Here is a 10,000-nt window from a genome sequence, read left to right on the forward strand (position 1 = left end):
AAGATGTGGAAACTAAGCTAATCAGCCTGTGGTTACGTGGCGCCATTTTTTTTCGATATACGCGCAACTCATTTCTTATCTTAATTAATTTTAATCATTTCATTAATTGATTTGTTTATTTATCATCTATTTCATTATCTATTAATCTATAATTTCTAACAAAGCCGGGATGCAACTGGCAGCTTTGTGGTGGATAGCAACAGGTTGACGCTATATTGATTATAATCATGATTGGTGGTGATAATTATTAGAGATGCATATATATGAATAAAGCCTAAATTTGATTTCTCCGTGGATTCAGATTCAAATATTTCAATAAAAAAAAAGAATGTTAAGCTGACAGTCACATTTAATACAATGTGTCATAAATGCCATGAGGGAGTTTGAAACACTTTTTCTAAATAATGCAAATTCTTAAAGCATTTTTAGGTCCGTATCCCCCCCCCCCCCCCCTATTCCCACGTTACACCTGTATTCGCGATTATTTTAGAATTTCTGTCAATTTATATTAAAATAAACTTGTATTCATCTTACTGATTAAAAATCTTTCAAGAAAAAATCATCAAAACAAATGATTTAGCCTCGCATATAAGAAATCGAGCTAAAGAAGACGAAAAAGAAGAGGAAGAAGAAGCCGAAGGAAGAGGTGGAGGAAAAGAAGAGAAGAAGGAGAAGAAGAAGGAGGAAGAGAAGAAGGCGAAGCAGATGGGGAAGAGAAAGGCGGAGGAGAGGGAGAGGGGGAGGGAGAGGGAGAGGGAGAAGAAGAAAAAGAAGAAGTATAAGGAGGAGGAGAAGGAGAAAAAGAAGTATGAAGATGAAGGAGAAGAAGGCGAGGGAAAAGAGGAAGAAGAGAAAAAAATTATGGAGAAGGAAAAGACAAAGTGAGCAAAGAAGAAGAAGAAGAAGAATGCGAAGGAGAAGGAGAAGAAAAACGATAAAAAGACAATAGGATAAATGGTAGGGCGGAAGGGAAACAAAGAGAATGACGAGGGTGAAAAAAGGAGAGAGGAAGATGAGAATAAATAAGAGAATAATAATAATAACAGACAGATTATACGAAAAAGACAAAAAATAAGGAGCAGGAGAAGGAGAAAAGGAAGAAAACGAAGACAGAAGAAGAGAAAATATAATGATAGTGAGGAGAGGAAGTAATAGGAAAAGAATACAATATATCAATGATAAAACAAATTATACGAGAAGAAAGAACATGCAAAAATGAATAACAAAAGAATAATATATATATATATATATATACATATGCTCAACATCTATATATATACATATATATGCATATATATATATATATATATATATATATATATATATATGTATATATATACACACATGCATATATATATACATATATATATAAAGCACATATACATATATATACACATACATACAAACATACATATATATATATATATATATATATATATATATATATATATATATATATATAAGCAGCCAAAACATGAACCAAACCTCAGAGTCATCTTCCCTGAACCGAGGCCTCTCCCAAAGCCTTCGAACCCAAGAGTTGGGGGTAAATACCAACATATAAAGAAGCAATAGACTTCCATCTCGCCCTCTCCCTCTCGGCTGCTGCTTATATGGCCCATCTCTCACCTCTTCTATCGGGAGGTCCGGAGCCGGGGGTCCGGTTTCAGTTCATGTCTAGTTACCTTACAGTTGCAGCATACACATGCCCCCAGCGACCACGACTTCCCTTTTGACTTGGGTCAGCCGCGTCGATGAGGTCCTCCTGCTGAGTCAGTAAGAATTGAAAAATTGTGAAGTATTAGTTTTGTATGGCTAATTGTAGGTCTTTGTTTAGGGCATTGGAAGGCCTGAAAGCGAGTCGCAGGTTAAGCCAGTTCGAGTCCTCTTGTAGACCTGTTGTCTCTTGTGGAAGTCATTGTTTCAGGTAATAAACGGCTTCTTATTGGGAAATGGCTTACGTTTCAAGTGAAAAAGGGAGAGAAAGATGATGAAATGGGACGAAAAAGGAATCCATTCAAACTCTTATTCCGACGGTTAGCGAAGTCTACCGTGAAGACTTCCCATCTTATTGATCCAAGGGTTCACTGTGCCCTTGCCTGTCCTTGAATCTATTCCAATACCGATCTAACGCATAAATCGCAACATAATTTTATTCCAAATTCACAATAATTCCCCCTACAACCAAAAAACATTCTACTTACAAAGAAAAATACGTTTTCTTTGACGCACACAACTGATTCCAGTAACAATGCTCCAGACAAACATTTCCACATAGCACGGGACCTCACCGATCCCAATGCAACGCGACCCTCAGCTCAATTTCTCATTCTCAAAACACCCAGGCACACTGAGTTCTTATAACACGTAACATATTCCCAGCTGAATGTGAAGCTAGGATGACTTACTCAAGTCTTAATAAGGATAGCCGCAATTCCCTAACTGATAACTCTGCGCACAGGAACTTCCTCTGCACACAAAGAAAACCGGGAATAGTCACGGCGATGATGGTCATGCTGTTATTGATATTATAGGTATTGCCGAACAAGTATTATTATTATTATTAAACCATTAAAATTATTACATTGACATACAATGATAACTGATATGCAGTGGCAATACTTATAATGTCAATAACAATTACTCAACCATACGCACCGCCAATGGTAATGAATTCAGTCGTAAAATAAATAACCACAACAGGGATACTAACCAGAGTAAAGACCGCTGTTGCAATAATAAATGTCAGTAATAACGCAGCACTTCTATGAAGGATTATTTGTTGTTTTTTTGTGCAATATCATGTATGCCTTAAAAAACAATGAAGTATTTTCCAATGGCTAATAATAAAAAAGTGTAGATAAGCATACACACGTAAGTGCATACATGAATAAATACATAGGTACAAACACACACATGGCATCGATTTCGTTATAACTGATGAATCCGTCACACTGGAATCGAATATAAGTAAAATATCTATATTTTACCCAAATAAAGAATAACTTTAAATATATATATATTCTCACACACTCATATATATACATTGTAATCCACCTTTATCTATATCAAATTACTGATGCATATATGCTCATGCTATTCTATGTATCTAATGTCATATTCTGCATAACCTGCATAATCGTATATATTGTCACGTATATAATCACACCCACATGTCCCTGCATGAAAGCATGTCTATTGCTGTCCCTGTTTACCCCATTCTTCCTGCCACGCTAGACATACCGATGTGTTGTATTTCCCTTCCGCAAGGGTTAAATACGTGACTTGCAATGATCCTTAGACTCTGACTGCAGACTCCCTGCGGAGAGCCAAGGAGCAACACCCCGCTCCTATGAGCAGCCGCACTCAATTATTACTCTTCAATAAATTAGGAGTCAAGACATTTCGGGATCCTACACACACACACACACACACACACACACACACACACACACACACACACACACACACACACACACACACACACACACACACACACACACACACATAATTATAAAGTGTATCTTCACGCTCTGATAAAATCTCTTGTTCACTCAGTTATGAAAAATCCCAAAAAGGTATTGTTAAAATTCGCGTTTGTTCATGCGGTTCATTAACTGGGTCGAACTCATTGAGAGTCGTTGTGCGGGTAGAATGCTATATTTGGACTTGATGTTTCACAAACGCCGTAATATATTCAGTACTTTGCTTGAGTATTTTATAACGTTTTTGAGACCTTCAACATCTTTTACATTTGGTGTCGATCTGCATGGGTGGAGAAAGACACGATCAGATTATGTGACATGTCAATATTCTGACACCTTGGAAATATTTAGCGTTTTTACAGTGATCATTATCTAAGAGTCAACATTCTAGAACTACGAGTGCTTTAAATGAGGTGACTGATATTGCACAAAACAACAACAAATAATCCTTCATAGAAGTGCTGCGTTATTACTGACATTTATTATAGCAACACCGGTCTTTACTCTGGTTAGTATCCCTGTTGTAAAGGTCCTCGTCTGTTGTGTAAGTAATGTTTGTCCTCTCACCTCCATGACCTCGAAAACGGACGTAACCTCGATATCTGATAAGCGCATAACATCGATAATGTGACTGATGGTCAGAATGAGTTTATCTTCGAAATCAGTTTTCTAGGTTTGTCCTCGTGTGATACGATGTCTTCACCGTCGGGATTTTTTTGTACCTTGTATTTTGTACAGTTGAAGGCTCTGTGACATTTGTTTTGCTTCTGTGACTTTATTATTATATTATATTTATTATGCTACTTATATTAATAAATTATTATAATATCAACATTATTATATTTTATTATTATAATTCTATTACTATTGTGAGGGATTTTTAAATTTATTTCACCGAAAATTACAGAGAAACGTAATTTGCGGATCCATAGAGGATGAAATAGATGCACCATTTATTACCTACGCGTTAAAAATACAAGGACCTTGAACAACCTTCTACCTTTAACGATTCCGCAGATAAAATACCTGTCTTCCCACATCACCGTAGCCTACTGGTGAAGCTGAACGACACTTATTATTATCATCTTGCAAGAAAACACAGGGTGAACAATTAGTAGAACGAATGTGATACAGAGGAAATGGCTATATGGTGGCCGCTGGCAATCTTCATCGCGTTCGAATCAGTCATTCCGAGTTCCAAATTTCCTTTTATATATATAAATATTTATATATTTACAATATATATATGAATTGACTTATTTATATAATATATATAATATATATTTTTTTCTTTTTCTTTTTCTTTTTGGGTAAGCATATTCGAACAACCGTATGAAAGTGTTTGCGTCTGTGTATAGATATTCTGATGTGTATTTAGGTACAAGATATACTTGGTTGCTTGTTGCGTATATGTTAATTCAGGCCTTTAATTATGTTATGCCTAAGGTTGTATATATATCTATGGTTCTCGGTCTCCATGTAAGCTGTCATTATGTTACTGCGTTATGCCAGTTAGTCACTGTCATATGCATTGGACAAAATAAACAAGAATAATGAGTTGTTCACTGATTTAAACGCTTATTTGCGTATTCATCATTATTTTCTGTTCTGTTAGTACTGCCTGACAACCATCCTCGAACAACAATTTTCCACCACTGTATGGGCTGCAGAACTTCGAAAAGTTATGATCCATTTAAATGTTCTGATCATGGTTCTAATTACATTTTGCTAGTTACTGAGCTTTTGTATAGAATCTTCATACTTAAAAAAATATTAACAGCTATTTGCTGTTGCTCGTGTGATGCAGAAAAAAAGGGTAAACTAAAACGAACATGTAAACACCTACAGACAGCTGTGCGAATTAGCTTCCAGTGGCTTATTCGGAAAAGTGATCGAAGGTCCTGATACTGTCTTACCTTGGGCATCGGGGAAAAAAAAAAAAAAAAAAAAAAAAACGTGTGATGGGATGTGATATATTCCAAATAAATATTTCGGACAGTACATGTAATTAGTTGTGTTGTTCGACCTCTGTTGGCCCACGTATCCCATGATCTTAACTTCGGCCCTGGCTCTGTTGAGACACATCTCGACAGTCAGTTCTCCGTTATCTTTGAAAAGGTAAGAATTCGGGTTCTTCATTCTCTGAGCTATACTGGCAGTAAGTTCGTATGTGATCTGCCGCTTCTGCCTTCCAATACCATAGATATTTGTATGAAGTTTAAAATGTCTCAAGGCTACAGTCAGTTTCATATTTTCGCATTTTTCTTCCCTTCCTTTATGTTCAAATGTATTAGCTACAGAATAAAGTTGATGGATTGATTTTTATCTGTGTGTGTGTGTCCTTCCCGATATGAGTGTAACAATATTTTTAAGATGTCTATCTCATTCCCTATACGTATATAACTATATTTTCTAATTATTTCCTTCTCTACTTCTTTGCCTATATGTATTTACCTGCCAGTGAACAATTTTCTTAATGACAAAGCGTCAAGGTATATAACTGTAATGTGATGCGTTTATTACTCCTTAACAAATTTTGTGAAATATATGATAGGTTTACAAATCTTTTCTTGTTTCGTTCATGAATATGTCCCGATTTTTTCGATCTACTTTTGTAATTGTATTTTTTTGCGTAACAGAAATGAGATCATACTGGATCCACATGAAACGTACGAGAGTGGTATACTTAATTGAATTTTGAATAAGGATAGGTCAGTAAGTCAACTTTCTGGTCTTATTAAAGCCTTTTATTTTATTTTCAGATTTACCTCGCACAATAAAACAATATCAATAAAAGAAAAGAAAAAAAAATGACATTTAATTTCAGACAAATGCATATTAATAACAAATTGTAACAAAGACATGAACTTGATTTGAACACGATTATGAGCATGGTTACGCGTCATGACATGGATGAACAATAATAAAAGTACTGTAACGCGAGTGCAAAGATGGAATGAAATGGTTTGATGAGAACAGTCTGCTTCGAAAATGACATGATTTTCCGTAACATTATGAATTGTAGAAAACTCTGAAGAATCATCTGGCTGCAGTCCCTCCTTCATTTATGAGTTGCTGTTTCTGTTTTGTTTCTCCAAACTTCTCGAATTGTTGCAAAAATCGTCTTTCTGACTCTGGCTCCGTGAGTTTTCCTATGGCTACATATTCGTATTTCTTTTATCTTCCCCCATATCGCTTCTCTTTCTTCCATCTTCTCTTTTCTTTTTCCCGTTGTCTCTCTCTCACACACTCTGTCTCTTTCTTCTTTTTTTCTCTCTCTCTCGGATTCTTCTCTCAAGCTCTCCCTCCCTCCCTCGCTTTCTCTCTCTCTCTCTCTCATCCCCTTCTTTTATCATCATAGTCGCCTCTTTTCTCTTCTCCTCGCTTCTCTCTTTCCTCTCGTTTATCACTTCTTAAGTGTCTCGCATATTCCCTCTGTTGCGCTTGTTTCCATTCTTCTTGTTTTCTTGTCCACACTTTGCTCTTCGTGTTCTGGAAGGTCAAGATGCCGTCCCAAGCCAGCTGGTCGAAGCCTCCCCTGTGGGCGATCAAGCCTTGCACTCTTTGGAAGAAAATAGGATCAAACAGTAGAAAACGAGAAATAATTTTAGAAAAAAAAGAAGGTCTAACTAAAGAAAATGTCAGTTCAATTGTAGAAAATGGGAAATAACTCGAGTGTAGGTGAAGAATGAATTGCGATAAAGGTCAGAGATTAATAACAAATTGGGATTATGAAATAATGATAATGCGGAAACCTACTCAAAAATAGGAAATGATAGACAATGGGGAAACTAGAAAATAACACACACAAACACACACACACACACACACACACACACACACACACACACACACACACACACACACACACACCCAGGCACACACCCACACACACACACAAACACACACACACACGCACACACGCACACACGCACACGCGCACCCACCTGCCCGCGAAGGCCGCGCCCGACTCCCTGGGGCCTCTGCGCGTGGGCGGAAGGTACCACACGTCGCACACGATGGCCCATGACGTCATCATGCTCAGGATGTAGTGGCCGAAGGAGTCCTGGAACCAGAAGGGGTCGCCGTAGCGGGGGTCGAAGCGGATGGCGATGGGGTAGACCACGCTGTCGATCTGGGGGGGGGGGGGGAGTTCATAATGATAGTGATGATGATGATGATTGTGATAATGATGATGATGATGATGATGATGATGGTGATGATGATTATGGTGATGATGATGATGGTGATGATGGCGACCGGGTAGACCACGCTGTCGATCTAGGGGGGGGGGGGGAGTTCATAATGATAGTGATGATGATGATAATGATCGTGATGAAGCGAATGGTGATCAGGTAGACCACGCTGTCGATCTACCGGCGGGGGGGGGGGGGGGGTAGTTGATAATGATAATTTTGGTAATTATAATGATAATGATCGTGATAATGATAATAATAATACCAATAACAAAACAACAACGTTCTCGCATTTAACAAGTATTTATCGTCTAAGCAATTCAGCTGGAAAAAAATATACACTCAATAGCTTTCTAAATTCTAAATTCTTTCTTTATTTCCTAGTGATTATAATACGATTATCCTTGGATATAATTTAATCTTAGAAATAAACGTTGCTTGACATTGACAGACAGACAGCAGGCACGATATCTCATTTGACTGCAACAAATGTCTAAATTTACCAAAAGTAAAGCTCTCGCCCTCTTTCTGACGATTTGTGATAATAATTCTTTTGTTATAATGGTCAACTGCCATGGGAATATATGCACGTTTAATCTTTTTAAAATTAAAATAAAGATTCGGAAGTTTGAAATTCATCTCAAGGGCCACTTTCTGTCGCAATAAAGCTAAAACAAACGGACATATAAACAAATAAAATCAACAAATAAAAAGAATAAGCATTAACAATCATTCCCTGGGCATAATAACAGTAAGATTAATCGATGAATAGAGTGAACAAATAAACAAAGCACAAGTGAATGCAATAAATAAAAAGCAACAGGTATAAACACTTACCTCAAAATACGCCTTCCATCATAACAAACACAACAAATAAAAACAAATGGCACTGAAACTTACCTCAAAGGCCCCCTTCTTGAACTGCATCACAGCCGTGTTGTTGACGCAGGTTCCTTCGGGGTAGATCAGGATAGGAGGAAGGTTGTGGTCTGTGGCGTGGGCCTGTAACCTGCAGGAAAAAAACACGTATTAAGATATTTAACAAAAAATCACGAAGTATAAAATGAGCAAACCTTAGGGAAAAGAGATCTCTAGAAATGTTGATAAACTACAACACTAATGAAGTAGTCCAAAGATACGTAAAAAGGCAAAGAAACTATAATATTAATGTGGTATTCCGAGGAATTGAAATCTAAATGAAGATAAAGAAACTGTGGATTTACTTTCCAAAGGGTACAGATAAAGGAAGAAGAAGAAGAAGAGAAAGAGAGAGAGAGAGAGAGAGAGAGAGAGAGAGAGAGAGAGAGAGAGAGAGAGAGAGAGAGAGAGAGAGAGAGAAAGAAAGAAAGAGCTAGCGTTTTAATCGAAATGGCTTTGCCGTCTGATAAGGAAACTCGTCTAACTCGAAATGTCATGATCTATTACTCCTTTCACATTGTGGTTCTGTTGTAGTTCGTGGTACAGTGCAATGAATTCAATAACAGAATTATGATTTATGAATGTGGATTTATGGCTGTAGCGAGGAAGAAACTGTGAGACTACATTAAAGAAGGGGGTAAGTTACATACTGTAGTGAAAAAATCGACATCATGACACAAAATATAGGATAAATATATCTGGTAATTAGGAGAGAGGAAGGGGAATAGTTCTGACGAAGCATTTTGGACACAGAGATACTTTCGTTCGGACCAAATTCAATCACATTTTCTTATAACCATGAGATCTTCACTAAATAGAATTATCTACATGTATTTATTCTTTGTGAAACATACTTAGACGAGACAGCAGACCGGTCTTGCGAGCTGCATCGATCGAACCAGATGTGAGTCGAGCATCGAGACAACGCCGTCATGAAAACACCGAGAATTCCTCTAGTTTTTTGTCCTACCTGTGAGGAAATTATTGTTGTTGTTGGTGTTAGTATTATTATTATTATTATTATTATTATTATTATTATTATTATTATTATTATCATTACTGTTGTTGCTGTTGATAACAACATAAATTTCTCCCTTAATAGACACTGGTTTTACTTTCCTCGGTGCACAGTTAGAATTTACTTAGTATCACATGAAATAATAGAAGTTTTTATTCTTCTCAGTGGCTAATCAAATAATGAATCTTATACACTATACATTTATCAATACCTTTCAACATAAAACATCTCTAATTTCTTCTCGAGCCAAAATAAAAAGTACCATTTGCTTCATGTCTGCGTAAACAACAGCGTATGGTCTGGATCACGAACCATGTCGTAGCACTGGTCGGTGGCGAGGACCATGGAGTCGATGGGCGACGTGTGGTTGGCAACAGCGATGC

At 37.0% G+C, this 10,000-nt stretch overlaps 2 protein-coding genes across 3 annotated transcripts in view; both read right to left on the reverse strand.

Annotated features, from left to right (window-relative positions):
* LOC125046742 (3-hydroxybutyrate dehydrogenase type 2-like) overlaps positions 1–4,629 on the reverse strand; it is a 9,057-nt gene extending 4,428 nt beyond the window's left edge. The window contains exon 1 of one of the 2 annotated variants that reach the window (XM_047644663.1): positions 4,512–4,629. The gene's annotated coding sequence lies outside the window, so the exon portion shown is untranslated. Of the gene's footprint in view, positions 1–4,485 lie in introns of both variants that reach the window. The other variant, XM_047644664.1, reaches the window with a different exon arrangement.
* LOC125046429 (glycerol-3-phosphate acyltransferase 3-like) overlaps positions 2,069–10,000 on the reverse strand; it is a 9,957-nt gene continuing 2,025 nt past the window's right edge. The window contains exons 5-14 of the mRNA XM_047644205.1: positions 9,930–10,000; positions 9,454–9,569; positions 8,582–8,690; positions 7,433–7,620; positions 6,859–7,047; positions 5,488–5,673; positions 3,980–4,087; positions 3,705–3,765; positions 3,281–3,350; positions 2,069–2,127 (exon numbers count right to left, since the gene is read on the reverse strand). The exon at positions 9,930–10,000 is cut by the window's right edge and continues 32 nt beyond it. Of these exons, the coding sequence (XP_047500161.1) occupies positions 2,069–2,127; positions 3,281–3,350; positions 3,705–3,765; positions 3,980–4,087; positions 5,488–5,673; positions 6,859–7,047; positions 7,433–7,620; positions 8,582–8,690; positions 9,454–9,569; positions 9,930–10,000 (1,157 nt within the window). The remainder of the gene's footprint in view (positions 2,128–3,280; positions 3,351–3,704; positions 3,766–3,979; positions 4,088–5,487; positions 5,674–6,858; positions 7,048–7,432; positions 7,621–8,581; positions 8,691–9,453; positions 9,570–9,929) is intronic.

The sequence above is a fragment of the Penaeus chinensis genome, chromosome 39 (genome assembly GCF_019202785.1).
Source record: "Penaeus chinensis breed Huanghai No. 1 chromosome 39, ASM1920278v2, whole genome shotgun sequence".
Taxonomy (NCBI): Eukaryota; Metazoa; Arthropoda; class Malacostraca; order Decapoda; family Penaeidae; genus Penaeus; species Penaeus chinensis.